At 43.9% G+C, this 23251-nt stretch overlaps 1 protein-coding gene across 9 annotated transcripts in view; it reads right to left on the bottom strand.

Annotated features, from left to right (window-relative positions):
• Nucleotides 1-22836, bottom strand: part of LOC147457601 (uncharacterized) — a 42305-nt gene extending 19469 nt beyond the window's left edge. The window contains exons 1-5 of one of the 9 annotated variants that reach the window (XM_086512467.1): nucleotides 22731-22836; nucleotides 22404-22505; nucleotides 20602-22326; nucleotides 5717-6549; nucleotides 5075-5209 (exon numbers count right to left, since the gene is read on the bottom strand). In XM_086512467.1, coding sequence (XP_086368593.1) covers nucleotides 5075-5209; nucleotides 5717-6549; nucleotides 20602-22266 — 2633 coding nt within the window. In that variant the 5' untranslated portion in view covers nucleotides 22267-22326; nucleotides 22404-22505; nucleotides 22731-22836. Of the gene's footprint in view, nucleotides 1-5074; nucleotides 5210-5716; nucleotides 6550-20601 lie in introns of all 9 variants that reach the window. The other 8 variants (XM_086512468.1, XM_086512469.1, XM_086512470.1 and 5 more) reach the window with 8 other exon arrangements.
• Nucleotides 22837-23251: the final 415 nt, after the last annotated feature.

Below are 23251 nucleotides of genomic sequence, written 5' to 3'. Positions count from 1 at the left end.
TCTCTCTGTGGGTGGGGCTTTTACCCTCTATATTGCATAAAATTTGATCATAGGTCAATATCCGAGAGATATGGGAAAAACTCTGAAAGAAATAAAATGACATTATAGGATGCGATCAATCATGAGGATAATATAGAAGCTTAAACCGGCCTTGGGAAGCCTACACAAATCTGACGAAATCTTTGTCCACCTCTGGTAGGGTAGCGAAACCGTCTAGTCCAATGCTAGTGTCCAAAACTATATGAAGTATCTAATGTGTAAGAACCCTCCTCTAGCCATGGGACGGGAAGCCCCTGTGTTGTGCCTCCACAATCACCCGCATCCACTCCCAATATCTCTTACTGTGGTAGCCCAAGATAGGATGCAGATCTTCTACACAGCCAAGTTGTAAGAGAGGTAGGCAAAATCCACTCGTCCTCCACTACGAAAGCCAAGGGAAGGTACCATGATGATCATCTCTATGACAAACCAGCTTTCCACTAATGGACTCACATACAAATGTGAGAACTGTCCAAAATTGTTGGTCTCCATCATCTACTTCAGTAAGGTATCAAAGATAGTCTCCTCCATCCAAGAGAACTCATGAAGCGTCTGCAATCTAAATCTAATCATAGGAGCTCTCTCTTAGAGGTCGGGCCCTGCCTTGCAAAAAACTATAGAATGAAAATATCAACACATAGTGGCCCAACCCTCAAGGGTGCATCAAGAAATCTCCACAGATGTAAGGTGCAGCGGAATGAATGTTTGAACTTTGCTCAAGGTGAGTGCTCCGAACTGTGCTCAAGGTTCCTTTTTCTTATGGAAGGGAGAGCCTTCCGTTCTTAATGAGAGAGTGCAATGGACACAAACAAAGTGAATGAACACTGTGAATGAAGGTACATGAGACTGAGAGATAGAGAGGAGAATACGACACCAGAGACGTCGTAAAACCCTTCTCCGAAGGCCCCACTCTCTATGGCGAGAGCGGTGATTGCACAAATCTCTACAATGCTTGGACTTGCCGACGATGTCGATGACGACGAGACAGGCTGAAATCTGAAAACTCTAAGGGCTAAAATCTGCAAATCTTTCTCTCCTGAATTTTGACTCTATGTCAGTGACGATGTCGATGACGACGATGCAATGACGACGCGCTGAAAACGCAGATGCTGAAATCTGTGTTTTTCGGCTGAATCTGCAAACTTCGCGGGATCTGACCGTGCGGCGAGGATCTGCTGCGGGAAGGTGAGATATGCGAGGTTCAGGGACTCTACTGCGGTATCTGACTGCTGAAAACTGAAAACGCTGGTCCTATGGCTGATTCTGTCGCGATGAATTACAAAAACGCTGAGGTTGTGCTGCAAACCAAAAACGCTAGGGCTGAATTCTGTTGTCTTGTGAAATCTGCTACGGTATGCTGGTGCAACTGCTAACGCTAGGGGATCTATTGTCTTGCGGTCGTCGAGGCTACTCTGCCATGCAAAAACGCCAAGGCTGATCTGGTGCTTCTGTTGAGAGAAAACGCTAGCCTGTTGGGGGTCCTGCTGAGAAGGTGCCTGTTGAACTGAGTTCCTGCTGCCTCTTCTGCCAGAAAGTGCTAGCCCTGGTTTGCTTATATATTATCTTAGCAAAATTGCCCTACCTACTTTCCAACAAAAGTCACTTAAAAATAATAAGTGAAAAATGTCAAAAATAGGGAAAAATAGGTCTATGCACTGTAAAAATGCTCTTGATGGGATCTGATGGGAATCTGATGGTCATGCTGTGTGCAACCAGAGGATATGCATCTAATCTAAGTGTCTGGACATGCACGGTCTGCGAACAGACTCACAAAAGTGCCAGATCATTTCCTATTCTAGACTGACTTGAGTGAACTGAACCCTAGTCATGTTGTAGCTTGTCCATGGACACATAGGGTTGGATGCGTCACGTGACAACAGACAACGAGCGTAGAAATTGGCTATGATTCTCATGTATAATGGAACATCTAATAGTGAAGCAAAGCCTATTGAATAATCAAACTCCCCGCCTGAACGAGGAGACTCAATATCTTGCTATCTTCCGATAGTTCCTATCAACATCAACACCGGATCAATGTCAGAACTCTCATAAAACAAATGCTCTCTAGGGAGGTGCATGAGCCAAGATACTGCACCCCAAGTGAAAAATCCAAATTGTACGCCAGATCACCTCAGCAATAGTGCACACGCTCTCCAAATGACATAGGAGGTAGGGAAGTTCCATAAGCACTGACTAGGGCACTCAACAATCCAAAGAATATATTTGATGATGTGGAATCATGTCCCATGGAAGTAACCCACGTCCCAACAAGTAATCCACGATGAGCTAGCGACCATATGAAATAAGAGATCCGCCTACCTCTATGCAGTCCCAGAGCCAGTATTGTCTTAGATACCCATGTGAATTTTGAAAGACCTTCCTGTAACCAACTATACAACCGAGTAGGACCCTCTCTCTACAGCCTCACTAAAGCAATGCATTGCGCCCAATCCTGGTTGTATACTCAAAAAAAGACAATAGAGCCCAACAATGCACCGTCGAAGGCCACTCCCACTCCGCTGGGTCCCAATAAAGCTGAGAAAACGGTCTACCCTCCCATTTCCGTAACTGCCAGGATGAGGCCACCTCTGCCGGAAAATAAGGGTCTACACAATGTCTCTTTCTCTTGGTACCAACTACTCTAAATGGCTGCCAAGGAAAATGCTATAATTGGGGTCCCTCAATCTGCGCACTAAAAAGGATGCGAGTATGACTAGAGCCATCCTATTTGGCAGCTCCAGCCTACAATTAAAAGGAATTAAAGTGCTTAACTCTTCTCATCAAAGTAAGCCCACCAACCCACATGCTCAGGCATAGTAGCAGCACCTCGAATTACCTAGTCCCAATGCACAGATAAGTTCGCCTCTATAACAACTGTCATCTGGCTCACTCCCCTTCCGATATCAAAATATGTTGGTAAGAGTCTGGCCTCACACCAAGAAAGCATACATTGCGCTGGTCCCAAATTGCAAATGGCCAACCAATGAACTTCCACTCCCCCAATTGTGTGCACTCGGAATCCAATACACGAAAGTTAATGTCCCATGGAAGCAGCTCAAGTCTCTACTAGTGATCCCAATCCCCTGGATCCCAACAAAGCTGAAAGATCGGTCTCCCCTCCCATATCATAACTGCAAGGATGAAGCCTCCTCTGCAGGTAAAGAAAGATGGTAGATCATCCAACACATGCTCTAATATCACGAATGCCCATCTAAACCTCCCCAAAGGAAGTTCCTAACCAAGCATCTAAGATGTGGCATCACTCTTGCATAAAGCATCCAACATGAAGCAATGAACCAGACCGAAGCAAGGAGGACTTGGTACACAAAACCAGCTAAAGATAAAAGATGAGAAGCCCACTGACAGAGCTTCCTCCTCATAGACTTGCAACACACGAGCAAACTGCTGCTGAGGAGTGACTCTACTCCAACCTGAAAGCCCAAATATCAACATGTTTGGCCAGGGAGCAACCAAGTAAAGCCCTCTAAAATCCCCCATGTAGGCATATTATCACAGCCCACTAAGATGCCATACGACTTGTGCCAGTTAATGCAGGCACCACTGACCAAGCAATAAACATCCAAAACTCTACGGGTCGCATCCAATATACCAATCATATACAGAAAAAACACAAGGTGTCATACGCACACTCCTGATCTACCAAATCTAGCTCCTCTACTAATGGCATAGCCAAAACTCTGAGGGCAGGCTGCTGGTCTCTCAGAGAAAAACTGACATGGTCTCTGCCAGAAATGCGAACAAGTATGGGACTAGAGGGAAGTCGTGTCTCACAAATATAGAAAGCACAAATCTGTGACCTATGAAACTCAACTGGTCACTACACTCGTCGCTGAGCAGTACAATGTGGAAACACCTCTGCCCAAAGGCTGTGGAAACCCCATCCAGCATAATGTACCCTCCAAGAAGCGCCCATCAACTGTGTCATATGCCACCTCAAAATCCAGTAGTAGTACAACAAAATCTTTTGATAGCCATGAATAACATTAGAAAGGAAGGTTGCAATCTAGCACTGATCATCTTGACCAAAATCTTATAAACTGAAGGGAGAAGGGTGATCGGTCCCTTATTGCCATATATAATTGGTGTCTCCTCCCTTTAGAATAAGAGATGTAAGGCCATAACACATAAACTCAGATGTGAGAATATATTGACCAACATCCCAGTACGTCAAAAAGAAGCCTCTAGTAAGCCCATCCTCCCCCAGGCATCTAGATGGATCCAAACTGCATACTAGTTCAGATAATTCCGTATAAGAGAAAGATACCATAGCAGATGGCTGTATGTGAGACCAAATCTGCTCTCTAGCCTGCAAATCTTCTAGGGCAACTGGATCTGCAGCGAATAACCTCTCCATAAAAACCAGAGGCAATATCCAATACTCTATCTGAACGAGTCTGCACGGTTTCCTGAGAATCTCTAATGGCACTCATGGTGTGCCATAGGGTGAGAGTTTTTGCATTTCTATACGAACACAAACAAAAAAAGTTCTCTTCAAAAGTAGCTCATTTGTAGCTAGTTTAAGTGCAATTATCAGCCTTCGTGGCATACCCAACCTTGTCCACATTACGTTATCCCCAAAATCTTGAGATCATCATTTATTTGCTACTAACTAAACCAAGCTTTCTCCGAGTCATACAAAAGACAAAGATCTCCCCTGCCAATTTATTCTCTTGTGGAAAGACATCTTACATGGCCTGGCACACATCATCCCTGTCCAGCCAAAGCTACAACCAAACAGAAGGTCCACAAAATCTTGAGGTCCACTCTTACGTACTCTCTAAACCAGCGACTAGAGTTAGAGCAGCTACACAGTCTGTATGAAAGTAGCCTATTCTGAATTTTGCAAAAAAAGGGCATCTCAACAGGTCAGCAGCCCAACTTCAAACTTCAAAAGAAAGCACTAAATATAAAAACTTTCAGTCTTTAGCAAGTAGATTAATGATAAATAACATGTTTACTATCACAGATCCATCTCAAAAATCCATATGATCCAAAAATAGAATGATTAACTCACCTTTGCAATAAACGCTCCCTAAATTCTATAATTTGACAACGTAAGATGTGATTTGGTCGCAACGTTTTATCAACACCCTCGCCTCCTGGAGGTGGTGGCAGAACTTCTCCAGTTTTAGGACTCGTATCATGCGATCTGAAAGGATTCAAGCAGTGCATTAGTCTGAAAAGAAGAAGAAAGGCCTACAAGAACAACCTCTTCAAGCAGTACCTGCACTGATGTAAGCATGCACTTGACCACTCAGACCAAATGCAAGAAATTAGAGAAACAAAGAAAACAGCACTTCCATAACAGTTTGAGCAGTAAAAAACACATCTACAATCCTTCAGTCCTAAGATTTTTTCTAGACTGCATCTAAATCTGACACAAGACAGTACAATGTTTCAAAAAAGTTAAGCCACAAATATAATATATCGACTCTAACTGTGAGTTGCATCCAACCCCAAGTCAGCCTACTTTCCAATCACCACCCTCGCACATCTAATAAGATTACCGCAAAACTGCTGTTTAAACTGTCACATCTTTTTATTAGTCCAAGCTGGAATTTACAAACTTGCTACTACACGATTCAATTTTCTAACTTTCTTGATAGATAATAGAGCACAGACACAAACATAAAGTATTAAGCGTGTTTTTCCTTACTTGAGCCAATCTTCTATTGCAGATCGTTCATAGGAATGACCATCAGCAGTAATCACAGGATCCTGCATAAGTGAGTGTGTAATACAATCCACAAACTCTGGAGGAATCTTATAGTGGACATCCAAGTCCTCCCAAGCAGAAATCGGCGGTCTAGGCAGACGGTCTTCACAACAACACTCCCGAATCTCACTCTCTTCAACAGAAAATAGACTAGATGGGAGATAGAACTCTGGATTAAAAGTTGTTTGTTGATAAAAATCATCTCTCTGCTGCAATGATGTGTCAACAGGTAAAGTGTTCATCTGTGATGGATAAATACCAGGATGCCACTTCTCTTGAGGGAGTAGACCACCACTATTATTAACTGAAATACTCCATGGTTCCCAAATTTGGCAAGAATTGCACCTGTTCATACTTTCTGACAAGGGCAGACATTCTTCAATCAAGGGTTGAAGAGCATTTTTTCCTGATTCGTGCATCATCACTGCTGAAGACCCTGTCGGCCTCACAAAAATAGGATTGTCAGCCTGCTTGCCTGCAAAATCGCTCAAGAGGGATGGACCAGCAACTCTTGGCAGGGAATCAGTATTAACCATTTCTGACGGACCAGAGTATGTACTAGACACTGAGTATTGCATAGGCTCCAAAATCGATGATCTTCGATTGCAAAGGGAAGAAGGATCAGTATTTGCATTCATGTGATCGTCGCTTTCAAAATTGAAAATTGTGCTTTCTGTGAACTGACAGGCAGGTTGAGAACATTCTCCACCAAAATTTTGAATGTTACCAAATGTTGAAGCACTAGTCTCAAACTGTGTTTGTGATATGTCACCCTGTGAAACAAGCAAAGTGAGGGACTGAGGGGGACTCTCTCTCTCTCTCTCTCTCTCTCTCTCTCTCTCTCTCTCTCTCTCTCTCTCTCTCTCTCTCTCTCTCTCTCTATATATATATATATATATATATATATATGGGTGCAAATGCTAGTGACAATCTTATTGAGAGCCCTATAGTCAATACAAACTCTCCAAGATTCCTCTTTCTTCTGTACAAGTAATATTGAAGAGCAAAAAGGTGAGGTATTGTGCTAGATCAAACCACTTTCAAAGGTCCTGTACTTGGCTCATAATTTCTTCTTGTTGGGCTCGGCTCACTCCATAAGGGGGTTTGTTCAAAGTAGTACTGCCAAGGATCAATTCTATGGTGTGATCCTCTGGTCTATCCCGATGTAACTAGCCATGCAAACACTCGGAGAAACAGTCGGCATAAGCTTAAAGGAAACTTTGTCATTCTGGCTATTCCTTATCTTCTTCCATGCTATTGAGAAAGATCGTGTAAACAAGAAGATTTCATTTCATTAATTTTGAAATGGCCAAAGCCGATACAAGGCGCCTTTTAACTTTACATCAAGAAGATTTGTCATTCTAGCTATTCCTTATCTTCTTCCATGCTATTGAGAAAGATCGTGTAAACAAGAAGATTTCATTTCATTAATTTTGAAATGGCCAAAGCCAATACAAGGCGCCTTTTAGCTTTACATCGATAACCACATCTCGACAATTACTATTCAACTAAAACTACTTAGCCCGATAATCGACAACGTTGTTCTTATGGTGCCAAGGCATTCCTAGAAGTACATCACAACCTTCCAATGGCATAATATTGAAGTCCACATGCCCTACATAACCATGACAATGCAACCCAAGTTTACCTATGACAGGCGTTACGCTGACTTCATGCCATGGTGCCGCTAGCACTGCATCCATTTGTGGTCCAATATCTTAATGCTTGATTCCTAAGCGAGCCACCATTTCTATTGAAATGAAGTTGGCCTTGGTGCCGCTATCAAAGAAAATTAGGGCTCCCTGAGCTTGTGTTGCCAAATTGGCTTTATCTGACAGAAAAATAATTCTAAATGAATTATTGGATTTATAAGTGAGAGGGTTTTCTCGCTTGGAACACCAAGGAAAAATAATTCTAAATGAATTATTGGAATTTTAAGTGAGAGGGTTTTTCTCACTGGAGACATCCGAGTACAGAATATTCCTAGTGCGTCATTTAGAGTAATGACGGGAGCACTATGAAAGGGAATATCTGTAAGGCTACCAGGAACGGGTACTTCTGATGCGTCACATCGGATGGGTGACAGGGAGCATCAGAAAGAAGTATCCGACCATCCGGGAACGGACATCTGTGATGTGTCATAGGATGGGTGACATAGAGCATCGTGAAGGAGATTGTACCGTAAGTTCGGTAGGAAAGGACTAGGTGATGGGTATTCCTGATGCGTCACAAGGTGGGTGACGGGTGCATCGGAAAGGGAATATCCATAGTCGGGAGGAAATTCCGAACTGTGTTAGAATTGTGCACAAGGAAAAGCAAGCACTTGAATGAAGATGGGTTCAGAGGAAACTTTGAGGAAAAACAGATGCTTTCTGAGAAAGCGGGATTGCTTTTCGGGAAAGCAGATGCTTTCCCGTGAGGAAGTCTATGTTTGCATTGCAACTGTGCATGTGATTGCATCCAGGGACGCCTGGGAAGTGCTGTGAAAGCATTGTTTTTAACTTATAAGGTTTTATTGAGTTTTTGGGCAGGTTTAGACTATTTTTAAAATACGCCGGCCGCCCACTTAATAAGTGGGCAGCCATCTGATAAATAAGGCAACAGATCAGCCAGCGTTTTCTCTCTCTCTTTTTCTGGCAGAACGGGAAAAAAAAATGGAAAAAAAAAATTAATTAAAAAAAAAAAAAAAAAACGGCCGCGATCTCTACGCGAGCAGCTATTCGTGCCCGTGGCTAGGAGCTATAAAAGCATCACATGCCCTCACTCAGAGAGGAGGACCAATCTTTGCAAGGAGGAGATGCTACTGCAGATTTCAGCCGTAAAGAAGACGTTGCCAGTGATGCCCATGGCTGCCCCAAGTGTACCAGATGTCGCCAAGACCCAGTGCGCGAGTTCCCTCGCGAAGAAGTGCCTACGAAGCGTGTTTCCATCGCGGCAAGTTGCTGTTTTTCTCTGTTTTCAGCCCATAAACGTCGTAGACGGGGCTGATTTACGAGAAGGAACCCAAGAACACACCTCTTTTGTGTGTAGGATTGGAAGAGAGGATTTTTCTATGTAAAGATCTCTTCCGGGGAATTGCTTTTCGAGAACGGAGTTGCGTTTCGAGCGTCGAGACTTTGAAGGTAACGTTTTTCATGTTATGATCTTTGAGTATTTGATTGCAGGTGTACTTCCTCTTCGTGAGGGAGTAGGAGCAGAGGAAGGCATGAGCCTCTGCAGGAGAAAAGCGCTCTGAGGAACTAGAGCCAGATCAGCCCAAGGGTTTCGTACCCGAGTTTGGGAAGAAGATCCACGGATCGGAGAGAGGTAGTCTCTCAAGTTGCGATCCGGAAGTTGGGATTCCCAAGTAAGGACTTCGTGTCTGGGAAAGCAGAGTTGTTCTGTGGGAAGAGGACTCTGGAAAGAGAGTTAGAAAGAGTTGCAGGGATGTCATGCCCTGAGTCTGAAAGGTGAGATCCAGAGGCGAGAACCTTGGTTCTCAAGGATTTGGAATAAGGAACGAAGGTTCCTTGGAATAGGGTTTTGCCCTAGGAATCGGAAGCTGAGGCTTCCGGGAACCATCAAGTCTTATTCTAGAACGAACGCGGTAATACGTTCGGTTCAAGTGCTTGTATAGACTTCTCCTCAGTAATAAAGATACTATTACGGGGGGGGGACCAGCCCATCTTCTGGTCCCCAGTACTGTGTCGATCTTCTCACTCTCTATCTCTCTCTCTATTTATTTCTCTCTATATCCTCTGGCTTCAGTAATAAGTGATAAATCCTATTTACCCGAATGTATTTTATATTGTTATGCGCTCCCGTTTGTGACAGTGGTATCAGAGCATGGTCTCCTCTCTTTCTCTGTAAAGGAGGACGACTCTGGGAAGATACGGGAAGAAGCCATGACAAGCCAAGAGAGAAGTAAGCACGCGGAACCCTAAGTCCTGCAAGGAAAAGCTCGCAGAGTTGGAAATTTTTTTCTCTCTGCAAGAAGTCGACACAAGGCTTGGGATTCTTTGAGAAGGGGACAAGAGCATGATGCTCAAGAACCTAGAGAATCCAAGGAGCGGAATGCTCGAGATTCTTCAAAATCCAGAAAATATCCATGAATATCAATCCAGAACTATAGCCATGAAATCCCGTCATTTCGGGAAGGATATGAAGAAGGTCTCTAGACCTAGGAACACTTCCAGTCAAGTTTGACACTTTTGACAGAAGGGAAGATGCCCCGAAAGCCCGCTTACAGTCGACAGTTTGAAGTTGCCTTTGCATACGGCAATTTCTGAGAAGCGTCGAAGATGAGGCATGTGATTAAACACCTCAAGGGGATTGCAATTACTTGGTGGTATACCGAAGCTCTGCAAGGAACTTATAACGAGACTTCGATTCAATTCAAGGCTGAATTTTCCGACAAATTTTTTTTCCTCTACGCTTTGAGGAAGGCATTCAAGAAGATTGGGATTGGTTTGCCCAATAGGAACACGAGCGAGTCAAAGCAAGTAGTGGTTCACTCTTGCCAAGGTAGGTCCATTCTTGATCCTCTCTGAGGAAGGAGAGATGAACAAATTTAACGAAGGACTTTTTGCCCGAATTTTGTAAACCCATCTGCAAGATACTTTGCAGCAGATGGTGGAGTCAACAATAATAGCTGAAAGTGTACACCTTAGTGTACATAGAATCCAATCCCCGTAGTGGGACGGGAATCATTGAACACAGAAAGTTTAGAGTAAGGGAATTCAATCTAACTCCTGAGTTCTTGAATAGAAGACCCTCGAACTTTAAGTGAGAGGGCCGGTTTTCAATCAAAGTTACATCTTTGAGGAAATCATAAAGTGCATTGTGCTTGTTTGCTCTTTTGCACAAGATATGGTTATGTCTAACCTGGACTACCACTCTCGAGTGTTTATGAGAGCAGGATCAAACTGAACCATTGTTTTGTGTTCTGAGATGAATTGGTTTGCTTAACTAGCCGGAAGGTCAACTATTGATCTGGTATCCAGTAATTCTCGAACAGATTACCTGCTACTGCGGGTAGGAAATTATGAAGGAACCATTCTGAGCTTTCAAGCAAAGAAAAGTTTTCATGAAGCTTGAGTACTCTTTAAGCCCACACCCCCTACACGGTAAGGGAAGATATGGTAGTGCTTTTTGCACAAGTGAATGAACACTCTCTTTAGGAGGGAAGGAACAAGCGACGACTACGGCCTATGCTAGAGGAATCCAAGGATTAAAATCCTAGATTATTTGATGAGCGGGTTTTGCTCTAAGATCGAGCCAAGTGATCGTCAAGTTGAGCGTCTTCGCTCTAAGGATTTTACGCAGGGAAGGTAATTTCCCAGGTTCACCGAAACTCTAACACAGCTTAAGAATTATGTACACTTTTGAGTACATGGATAACACACGAAGATGCAGACCTATGTCAAGGAACTGGACAAGAGTTTGTTATACTCTCTTCAGCGCCTTTTTGAGCGCAAGAATATTCCGACACGAGAATCTCTATTTGAGATGTGTTTGGTAGAAGGAATTTGAGTTTCTCTACGGAGAAGAGGTTTTCCGATGGTCGTTGATCATTGAGTACGCTATGTGCCTTTACCATTACAGTAGCAACTTTTGGTTGCGGTATATGTTTCTCCATGAGAAGGTCAAGTAGCATTTACACGCTGCTAGAATAAATTCGAACTATTATGTTCGTAAGAATATAGCTCGCCAACCGTTTCAAAATGGTAAGAATTACATATGGGAGAACATCCCTGAGAATCAAAGAAGGTTCGCTCTATTGTGAACCGGGTTTGAACGTACGTTCAAAAAATGCTATGGCTAGAATCCTATCTGCCTGAGATTTTGCAAGTTGTCATTGATGCTCACAAGGTGAATCATTTTTTATGATTTTGCAAGAAAGAGACGCTAATGGGTGTCGGGAAAACATTGCTAGTGGTAATAACTCACAGGAGAATAAAATTGGAAGGAAGTGCCGCCGTGCACAAGGAATCTTCGGATTGGAACCATCCGCCTACGTTGAGCGACGGCCCGGAACAAGAACCTTCTTTAAGGTGATCGTAAATTGTGAAAGAAAGACATCGAGCTTAATGCTCTATGACTTGGGCATTCCCTATGTGGGAGGACACAAGAGGTTTAATATCCTCAGGACTAATAGTGCAAGGTTATGTGCAAGGACAAAGACCTAGATTGATTTCTAGGAGGATTATTCTTCTCGGATTGAGAAGGTGGATTTGAGTTAACAGACTCTCGAATGAGGAAACGTTCGATCTGTTGGAAAGACGCGAATGACGAGTTCTTCCACGGCTCGTAAGTTTGATGATTGGTGAAGGATGTCCTCGAGGTACTAGAGGAAGGACATGAATCGGTAAGCTAAGTATTGAATTATTAAATTTTTGAATTTTTGTTTAATTTAATTTTTAAGTTCTCTTTTGAGAAGGACTAGCTCAACTCACCATTAAGCAAGATTTGGAATCTTTCCGGTTTCTCCCCGGCAGTTCAGTTGGACCTCTACAGTTGAGGACAGTTGTTTATAAGTGAGAGGGATGTTGCCAAATTGGCTTTATCTGACAGAAAAATAATTCTAAATGAATTATTGGATTTATAAGTGAGAGGGTTTTCTCGCTTGGAACACCAAGGAAAAATAATTCTAAATGAATTATTGGAATTTTAAGTGAGAGGGTTTTTCTCACTGGAGACATCCGAGTACAGAATATTCCTAGTGCGTCATTCAGAGTAATGACGGGAGCACTATGAAAGGGAATATCTGTACGGCCACCAGGAACGGGTACTTCTGATGCGTCACATCGGATGGGTGACAGGGAGCATAGGAAAGAAGTATCCGACCATCCGCGAACGGACATCTGTGATGTGTCATAGGATGGGTGACATAGAGCATCGTGAAGGAGATTGTACCGTAAGTTCGGTAGGAAAGGACTAGGTGATGGGTATTCCTGATGCGTCACAAGGTGGGTGACGGGTGCATCGGAAAGGGAATATCCATAGTCGGGAGGAAATTCCGAACTATGTTAGAATTGTGCACAAGGAAAAGCAAGCACTTGAATGAAGATGGGTTCAGAGGAAACTTTGAGGAAAAACAGATGCTTTCTGAGAAAGCGGGATTGCTTTTCGGGAAAGCAGATGCTTTCCCGCGAGGAAGTCTATGTTTGCATTGCAACTGTGCATGTGATTGCATCCAGGGACGCCTGGGAAGTGCTGTGAAAGCATTGTTTTTAACTTATAAGGTTTTATTGAGTTTTTGGGCAGGTTCATACTATTTTTAAAATACGCCGGCCGCCCACTTAATAAGTGGGCAGCCATCTGATAAATAAGGCAACAGATCAGCCAGCGTTTTCTCTCTCTTTTTCTGGCAGAACGGGAAAAAAAAAATGGAAAAAAAAATTAATTTAAAAAAAAAAAAAAAAAACCGCCGCGATCTCTACGCGAGCAGCTATTCGTGCCCGTGGCTAGGAGCTATAAAAGCATCACATGCCCTCACTCAGAGAGGAGGACCAATCTTTGCAAGGAGGAGATGCTACTGCAGATTTCAGCCGTAAAGAAGACGTTGCCAGTGATGCCCATGGCTGCCCCAAGTGTACCAGATGTCGCCAAGACCCAGTGCGCGAGTTCCTGTTGGGTTAAAGGCCTGTGTGCCCGGCTGCCCGTTGTTCAGCCGCCCATGTACAGCCATTCATTTACTCATTCATAATAACTATACTCATAACTACACATTGTAGTGTGAGTACCGCCCCGCCACACACTGTGTCTATCTCCTTCTTCGTGTTGGCTCTCTGTGTGTGTGCTCTCCGATCCCAACAAGTGGTATCAGAGCTTGGTAGTGAGAGCATTGAGAGTTTCATCATCATTGTTGAGTGTGTTGAAACTTGCTGCTGTTTCATTGCCGTTTTTCGGTTTCGCGCACGCGCGCATTTCTAAAGAGCAGAAGGTTTTTCTGAGCTTGGCATTGGAAGGTTCAGCACACCGCGAGTATTTTCACCAAGCGTCTTGAGGTTTAACCCCCCTTTCGGAGCCATTCGTGCCATTAGAAATCCCATCCAAGCTACAGACTAGGAGCTGCGTTTTTCAGCTCTCTTTGGTAGTTTTCTGCTGCCAGAGCTTCAATAGCCATTACAGGTGCCATTGTTGTAGTGTCTTCCACTTACGTGAGCCCACAGCTCATTTGAGAGTGTGTAGCCTCTTCTTGGAGTGGCCTCATACACAGATAGAGTGGGAGTTTTGGCGACATTGTCTTCTTCGACTACAGGTACAGGTACAGGTGCAGGTACAGGTATAGGTGCAGGTACAGGTATAGGTGCAGGTACAGGTACGGGTACAGGTTACAGGGAGCTTTGGATACAGGTTTCTTCTGTGGTTACAAAACATGTATTTTGACTGTGGGACAGCCATGTATATGGTTGTGGTTTGAGTGGGAGCTTCTACTCTTCTGGGCAGTCTGTTTATGCGTGTTCTTGAGCTACAGGTTTACATCATCTATGTATGTTGATGGATGTGGATATGGCAATTTGACAGACACTCTTTATGCATGATATTGTGGAGATTTGGTTCACTTATACATAGAGCGGGTTTGCTCTTGCTTGCAGTGTTGTGGTTTGAGTACGGATAGGTACTTGGTTGACAGTAGAGATTGGACTTCGTTGAGCTTGTGCATTGGTTATATGCTCACTTGGATCCATTTATGCTCACGGATTTGTGTGAGCTTGGTCAGCTTATGTCTCTATTGTGGTTATTCAGACATGGAGTATGTTTATGCCTCTATGACAGCTCATTGTTGATGCATTTTGTGGCACAGTTTGCCTAGGCCGGTTGAGTTACAGGTGTCACGGGTTTATGCATTTGTTTGTGGATTTCTACGTACGTTTTTTTGACCATATTATGGGCTGATTTATACTCTATGTGTTTGCTCTTTGATTGAGCAGCAGGTGTTGTCAGATTTGCAACACTACTTTGTTGTGGCAGTTTGTTGGTTGGTTACAGGTTTCTCATTGTTGCATTCTTGTTGTAATGGGCACTAAAGAGGACACAGTTTTCAATATTGAGAAGTTGGATGGTGCTAACTTCTCATATTGGAAAGATCAGATTTGGGATGTCTTGGTGCAGAAGAAACAGATTCGACCTCTAAAGTTGCAGGGGGTTAAGCCAGAGAACATGGAGAGGGATGATTGGGAGGAGTTGGATGAGATGTGCAGGTCTACCATTAGGCTTTCCCTTTCAAAGTCTGTTTATTACAATGTGAAAGATGCACAGGGTGGAGCTTATGAGCTATGGCAGCGGATTTGCGATATGTATGATAAGCATTCGGCTGCTTCTATGGTGTATTGGATTAAAAAGCTTATTGATTTGCGAATGGAGGAAGGTGCTTCCATGAATGCGCATTTGAATGAGTTCAATACACTTTTCAGCTAACTTGCTACGCAGAAAATTACGTTTGAGGACAATGTAAAAGCTATGTTTTTACTTGTCACGTTGCCTGAGTCATGGGACACATTTAGGACAGCCATAAGTAACTCGGTTCCTGCGGATGAGTTGACAAGTACTAATGTGGAGTCTAGTCTTCTCACGGAAGAGATTAATCGAAAGAATAATGCAGGTAGTAAGTCTTCTAGTGCAATGGTTGTCAGAGGCAGGACTATGGACAAGTATAAGTCCAACAAGGGTAAATCTAGAAGCAAGTTCCGTGCAGGCACAAGTAAAAAGGATGTGGAATGTTTTCATTGTGGTAGAAAAGGCCATTTCAAAAAGGATTGCTACAAGTGGAAAAGGGGAGATGGTAAGAAGAAAGACCATGATGCTAAGGACAAGCCTAAATCCAATGTCAAGATTGAGGAGTTAAATGCAACACAGGGAGAGTGTAGCTCTCAAGATGACCATGTATGTGCTCCGACTAGTGCTACTAGTGAAGAGCTTGGTGATGTGTTGCTTGCATCCTATTTTGATGACGCTTTTCTTCTCACTCATGAGCGTAGTATGCCTATGGATTGGGTCATTGACAGTGGTGCTTCTTTTCACGTTACGCCTCATAGGTCGTGGTTTCATGACTATGATGCTTCGAGCACAGGTACTGTCAGGATTGCCGATGGGCGTTCTATGCAGATTCATGGCATTGGGGATATTCATTTGGCTATGCCAAACTCTACTACGTTTGTCTTGCAGCGTGTGCGTCATGTGCCGGCTCTTGCAAAAAGCTTGATTAGTGTGGGTCAGTTGGATTCACTTGGTTTCAATGTATCTTTTGGTGATGGAGGTTGGAAGATCACTAAGGGCAGCCTTGTTTTGGTTAAAGGTGCTAAGAGGAATACGTTGTATTCCCTTTGTGTAGCTAGTGTGGCTGATCACATTGTGGGGATCACTGAGCAACCTCCTGCTTCTTTATGGCATCAGCGTTTGGGGCATATGTCACTAAAAGGTTTGAAGTTGTTGGCACGTGCGGATTACATTCCCGTTTCAGATTTTGGTGGTTTTGAGTTTTGTGAGCATTGCCTTTATGGTCGACATGCTCGGTCTTCTCATAAGAAAAGTGTTCCACACAGATCTTTGGAAAAGCTAGCTTTGGTGCATAGTGATGTATGTGGGCCGATGCCCAATGCTTCTCTTGGAGGTGCTATGTACTTTGTTACGTTCATTGATGATGCTAGCAGGAAGGTATGGGCATACCCCATTCGTAAGAAGGATATGGTGTTTGATATATTTAAGCAATGGTTGGCTCTTGTTGAGAACCAATCAGGTTGTAAGTTGAAGTGCTTACGTACGGACAATGGGGGTGAATTTATGTCTCATGCTTTCACAACATTATGTGTTGAGAAGGGTATACGGCGCGAGCTTAGTGCTCCCTATACACCTCCTCAAAATGGTGTGGCAGAGCGCATGAACAGGACTATACAGGAAAAAGTCCGTAGTATGCTTTCTATGGCTGGTTTGTCAAATGGATTTTGGGCTGAAGCTGTTGCCACTTCTGTGCATTTGATAAATCGTTCACCTAGTGTTCCTTTGGGCTTCAAAGTGCCCTATGCGTCAGCTGTTGGTTCCTTGATGTATGCCATGGTGGCTACGCGTCCAGATCTTGCTCATGCAGTTGGTGTGGTTAGCAGGTACATGTCTAACCCGGGCAAGCGTCATTGGGATGCAGTGAGAGGTATTCTCAGATACTTGAGAGGGACTTCAGAGTTGTCCCTATGTTATGGTGAGAAGGATATGTATGTTTGCGGATATACAGATTCAGACTATGCAAGGTCAGTGGACTCGAGGAAGTCTACTAGCGGCTATGTGTTCACAGTTGCAGGTGGACCGGTTTCGTGGGCATCACGTTTACAGCCATGCGTTGTTTTGAGCACTACAGAGGCTGAATATATGGTTGCCACTGAGGCTGCCAAGGAGGCCGTATGGCTCTCACGACTAGTGGGAGATCTTGGTATGGCTAGTGATGCTCCGATTCTACATTGTGATAGCCAGAGTGCCATAGCGTTGGCACGGAATCCTGTCTTCCATGCAAAGACAAAGCACATTGAGGTGAGGTATCACTTCATACGAGAGGTGCTAGAGGACAAGCACATAGAGCTTGTCAAGGTACACACTGACGATAACCCTGCTGATCTACTCACGAAGTCGTTACCCTCACAGCGGTTTGCACACTGTAGATCGTTGATGGGTATGGCTTGACTTCTTTTGCTGTACTTTGGCCACTTTAAAGGCACACTGCCTTTAAGTGGGAGATTGTTGGGTTAAAGGCCCGTGTGCCCGGCTGCCCGTTGTTCAGCCGCCCATGTACAGCCATTCATTTACTCATTCATAATAACTATACTCATAACTACACATTGTAGTGTGAGTACCGCCCCGCCACACACTGTGTCTATCTCCTTCTTCGTGTTGGCTCTCTGTGTGTGTGCTCTCCGATCCCAACAGTTCCCTCGCGAAGAAGTCGCGAAGAAGTGCCTACGAAGCGTGTTTCCATCGCGGCAAGTTGCTGTTTTTCTCTGTTTTCAGCCCATAAACGTCGTAGACGGGGCTGATTTACGAGAAGGAACCCGAGAACACACCTCTTTTGTGTGTAGGATTGGAAGAGAGGATTTTTCTATGTAAAGATCTCTTCCGGGGAATTGCTTTTCGAGAACGGAGTTGCGTTTCAAGCGTCAAGACTCTGAAGGTAACGTTTTTCATGTTATGATCTTTGAGTATTTGATTGCAGGTGTACTTCCTCTTCGTGAGGGAGTAGGAGCAGAGGAAGGCATGAGCCTCTGCAGGAGAAAAGCGCTCTGAGGAACTAGAGCCAGATCAGCCCAAGGGTTTCGTACCCGAGTTTGGGAAGAAGATCCACGGATCGGAGAGAGGTAGTCTCTCAAGTTGCGATCCGGAAGTTGGGATTCCCAAGTAAGGACTTCGTGTCTGGGAAAGCAGAGTTGTTCTGCGGGAAGAGGACTCTGGAAAGAGAGTTAGAAAGAGTTGCAAGGATGTCATGCCCTGAGTCTGAAAGGTGAGATCCAGAGGCGAGAACCTTGGTTCTCAAGGATTTGGAATAAGGAACAGAAGTTCCTTGGAATAGGGTTTTGCCCTAGGAATCGGAAGCCTCAGCTTCCGGGAACCATCAAGTCTTATTCTAGAACGAACGTGGTAATACGTTCGGTTCAAGTGCTTGTATAGACTTCTCCTCAGTAATAAAGATACTATTACGGGGGGGGACCAGCCCATCTTCTGGTCCCCATTACTGTGTCGATCTTCTCACTCTCTATCTCTCTCTCTATATCCTCTGGCTTCAGTAATAAGTGATAAATCCTATTTACCCGAATGTATTTTATATTGTTATGCGCTCCCGTTTGTGACAGCTTGCAAGGTTTGTTTCATGCCCACCTGAAGCAAGACTAAGAAGTCCCTCCAAGTGGTGTCCACTACACTGCTGGTGTCCACTACACTGCCGGAGGAGGCCATCGATGCAACCTACTTCTTTGAAGGTCCACATTAAACAAGAGGACACGTTGCGGGGCTTGAGCCACCGGATAAGGAAAAAAACACATGAAGGCTGAAGATAATAGGTGGCTAGAGACAGAGGAAGGACCGAGCATTCGATTGACAACTGAAGCGGTGGAAGACGAAGTTAAGAAGCAAGGACAAGGCAAACGGGGAAGCCGATGCGCCAAATCAGAGCAACACGAGATGAGGCCAGCTGACGCGAACAGAAAAAGACCTTGCCGACGTACTATGACCGTGGTTGTGCAGCATATGACAGTAGCAAAAAGGATTGTCGGTTAGCGCAAAGCCGTGGACAGCACAAGACGAGACTGTCGACAAGAACTAAAACGCGCAACAGATAGAGGGCATGCGCAAGACAAAGGTTGTAGCGGCGACAAAGCTGGCAACAAACAGCAGGGATAGGTCGTGAGCAATGGACAGAGGTAATGCGCGACAGAGATACAGAAACAACAGGTAAAGGGGGTTGTCGTTGGGTAGCGGGAGCAAAAAAAAGAAACCCGTTAAAGTTCGCACTTCGCACAGGGGCAACGCTCAGTAGGGTTTGGCCATGCCGTTCTCTCTCTCTCTCTCTCTCTCTCTCTCTCTCTCTCTCTCTCTCTCTCTCTCTCTCACACACACACACACAACACACACACACAATCTTCTATTAATACAAACATCTCAAGGGCAGAGCCTGAAGATAAAATTTACCAAATCCAATCACCACAGCGGTGTGATCCTCAAACTATCCATAAATATACACTAAACGACCAAGACTATTTCTTATTTTTCAAAAAAAATCTCTCATTCATCCTTACAAATACACTCTTCTAAGATCCAAGAGCGGGAAAGTTCTCTTCATACCGTGTCATACTCACAACAAGAGGAACATCATCGTTGTCAAAGTTGCACGACGGTGCAATGAATTTCCTTGTAACCCTAATGGGTTCAAGCGTCTCTGCCAAAGACACCCTTAGCTCGCACATTAGAATCCCCACATACCCTATTGGGTTCAGTAGATGTAGGTAGATCCCTACCTCCATATAGTACATACGAGTGTGACTTGAGGCATCTATGTCTACCTCTGCCGCCGCCTTCTAATCTTTTTTGCTTCTTGATCTCCCGTCCCTCCTACAACACCATCTGAAGTCTTTGCTCTGAACGCTCTATCCTCCTAGTGCATCCAACTACCCTGTGACCTGTTCTACCACCATCTACCGCTACACTTATGGAGTTTTGTCCTGTTGTGGACATAGCAGCAGGCATCTTCATTGTAGGCCTCACATCTTTGAAAGGGGAAGCAAGAAGCTTGTCAATGTGCACCACAAAAATAGAAGTATTTGTGCGACAGAAGATGGTGATCTAAAATTTTAGTATAAGAGAAGTCAAAAAGATCTGTCAAGGATTTAGTGAGTTTGGCAAGGTTGTTATTGACATAAACTAAGTTTTACAAGGACTACAGACAAAAGAATTTAGCAAAGCTTAACATGGGGTTAAGGCTTCCAGAATTCACCTAAGCCACATCTATATCTGCCTAAAAAAGGTTCAATGTGTGTAAAGCTTCTCTCATGAATCCTTCAAGGGATCCTTGATCACAGCAATTTGGTACAATCTTTGAAACCGAAAGATTCAAAATTCCTTATAATCCCTTCAAAACCCAAATTGGTTGTACGGTTTCCATTTGCAATGTATCGAAATTTGACACCTCATTTACATCCCAACAAGGGCTTTGCCATCCGCGATAAAATTTCACACAGCAATAATCCAATAATTCAAGCATTTGAAGATAACCTGGTGTTCAGACGATGAGAACTATTCCATGTGCCACAATAATAATGCATCCATGCAATAAAAAACCGAACACAGCAGATTGATAAAGGAAAGTTTACCATGAGGTTTGATACACTTTTGTCCAGGCTTGATGACATACTTCCGACATTCTTGTTAGAGTTCTCTTGTTTATGAGGACTTTGTATTATACCTGTATCTTCTAAAGTATCAACAGGGCTGTCCAATGCTCCACGGCTCAAGACCTTGGCCCATGGTGTGTCAGTCCATGCTGAACCAGAAGCAGTACCACAAGGTTCACTCAGTTTTGTGTTCCAGCTTGAGATTGATGGAGAGGAACCGGTGCCACCAAGCACAGAATTTTTGCAAGGCTTTGGTGGACAAGCTACATCAGTCAACAAGGGTGCTGCGCTTTTTGTGGAAACTGCTACATTTCTTGAATGGGCAAACAGCCTGCTCTTTGCAGGTACTTGAGATTTGAACTTTGACCATTTGGAGAAAAATGTTGATGGAGCTTTCACATTTGCCTCCTTATCTTTCACACCTGTATTTCTGGACGGCTTCGTAACTTTTGCAGCTGGAAAACTAGTCTTTCTTGTCAGCTCTTCTGTGTCTCGGCCATTGATATTTTCCATGTCTTGAAACTTCTCTTGCCTCCTCTCACGCTTTCTTTCTACTTCAATTTCTTTTCGAGAGCTTGTGTCTATAGTCTCATTCAACTGAAGTTTCTTGACCCTTTGACGCCTTCTCTCTTCCACCAGCGTGGCTACCTCCTCTCTTTGATTCTTTTCCTCAGCCTCCTGGCGTTCTCTTTCAACCCTAGCTAGCCTTTTCTCTTCTGCCTTACGACGTGCCTTTCTATCCTTTGCTTCAAATGAAGAAGCTCCAACCACATCTCCTGGATGAAAATCTTCATGTTCTCCATCGATCCCATTCTCTTCAACATACTCTGTCCTTGACAACTTTCGCCATATCCACACGGTAAAAACTAAGAGTTGAGAAAAGGCTCGTACAACAAAACAGACAACTCCAGAATATGAATCTCCTGCAAACCATCTCTCACCTCCAAATACACCGTCTCCCAGAAGGTTCCCCCCTGATCCTGGCCAGCCAAAACCTGTGTTTCCAAAATAAAGAGCACTACTAGGCCAAGAACCTCCAAACCACAATGTACTCATACCCCAACTAGCACCATCTATCCATGGTCCTACTCCAATCCAACTTCTTCCAGATCCCCAGCTTGGCCTAACAAATGATGCTCTGTCATACCAATACTTTGGGCTTACAGATACAGAAAAGAACCCACTACCACTTAAAAACTCCACTGCAGATTCAGACAAAGAAAATGAGCTCCTTGCACTTGCAGCTCCTACTGGTAAATCCAAGACAGGCCTTTTTGAAATATGACCACAGAAAGTACACATGAACCTGCCACTTGCTGGTGTCTGATCCTTGTATGCAGTATAGCAGTTCCTGCATCTGCGAGTGGCTTTCTTACGACGCTTTGCCGCTTCCTGTGCTTCCACACGTTTCCTTTCCTTCTGGGCAGAAATTCTCCTGGCACGCCAAGCTGAGAGCCGGGGCATCACAAGCTCAAACCAGCTTAAACTGACAAAAAGCACACCAACACATGCTAGCTTTGGGGAGTTGATTTCGAAACGGAAGCCTTGAGGTAGAAACTGTGAAAGTGCCCACAGGGTAACCATGGGCATGACCATAGCTGCTATGTGTCGCGACCATCTTGAAGCTATGCATAAAATGCACATTCTCAAAACTTAGACCGCCCAATTAATGGCCACGAAATTTCTTCCAGCCTGAATGCCAACCTGAACCTTGGCTTAATCGAATGCACAACAGCATGCCAATTTCAAAAATACGAGGAGGAAAGGAAAATAAAAGAAACCTTGGAGCTCACAGACTGGCAGTTGCTGTGCGCTATGACGGGCAAACATCCAAATTGCTCAGAGGTCACCAACAGTGCATCTATTGTGGGGCATTGAAACACCTGGATCGTCACTATCACGTCCGTTAGAAGTGGGTATGGGAAAGAACGATGGTTTGTGAGACATATTTGCGCGCAGATATGCGTCACAAAGAATGCAAGCAGAGGAATGAAGTGGAATGAAGATCAAATGAACGAAACAAACGGACAAGCAGGCGCTCCCCCGCCGCCGCCCCCTCTCTCTCTCACGCTTACAATGCAGGGAGGCCTTTGCGGAGATGCTCTCACCAGAAACGCGATCTCGCAGCCACAGCGACAGCAACGAAGTTCGGCTGTTGTTTCGAGAAGAGACACAATCATTAAGTTAGTCAGTACCCATTTAGTGCCAATATAGCTACTTTAAGATTCATACCGGAGAAGAAGAATAGAATTTTAACGTACGTCGTAGGAAACGAGAGTGCTTCATTAGCTACATTGACACAATTTTACGACCATTTGATTTAAGAACATAAGTGAATTGAGAATGGAACTATATATATTAATGAAAGTGTTCCATGTTTATAATACAAATATTGATGTAGAATGAGAAAGATTTAATAAAATTTAAAAACCAAGGACAAATTTAAACATGTTGCTCTCTAATCTGTTTAGCTTGTTGTCAATATGATAGAAATGCAATTAACGAGGCAATCTAGTTGTTGTTTGAGAGAAATAATAGATTATATTGGACAAATGGTTAGTAGTTTTGGTTTCTCAGGAAGGGGAGAGAGAGAGAGAGAGAGAAGAGAAGAAGAAGAAGATAATTTTTA

Source organism: Adiantum capillus-veneris, chromosome 5, assembly GCF_014529385.1.
Source record: "Adiantum capillus-veneris isolate H3 chromosome 5, ASM1452938v2, whole genome shotgun sequence".
Classification (NCBI taxonomy): Eukaryota; Viridiplantae; Streptophyta; class Polypodiopsida; order Polypodiales; family Pteridaceae; genus Adiantum; species Adiantum capillus-veneris.
This window is presented reverse-complemented; position numbering and strand designations above follow the sequence as displayed.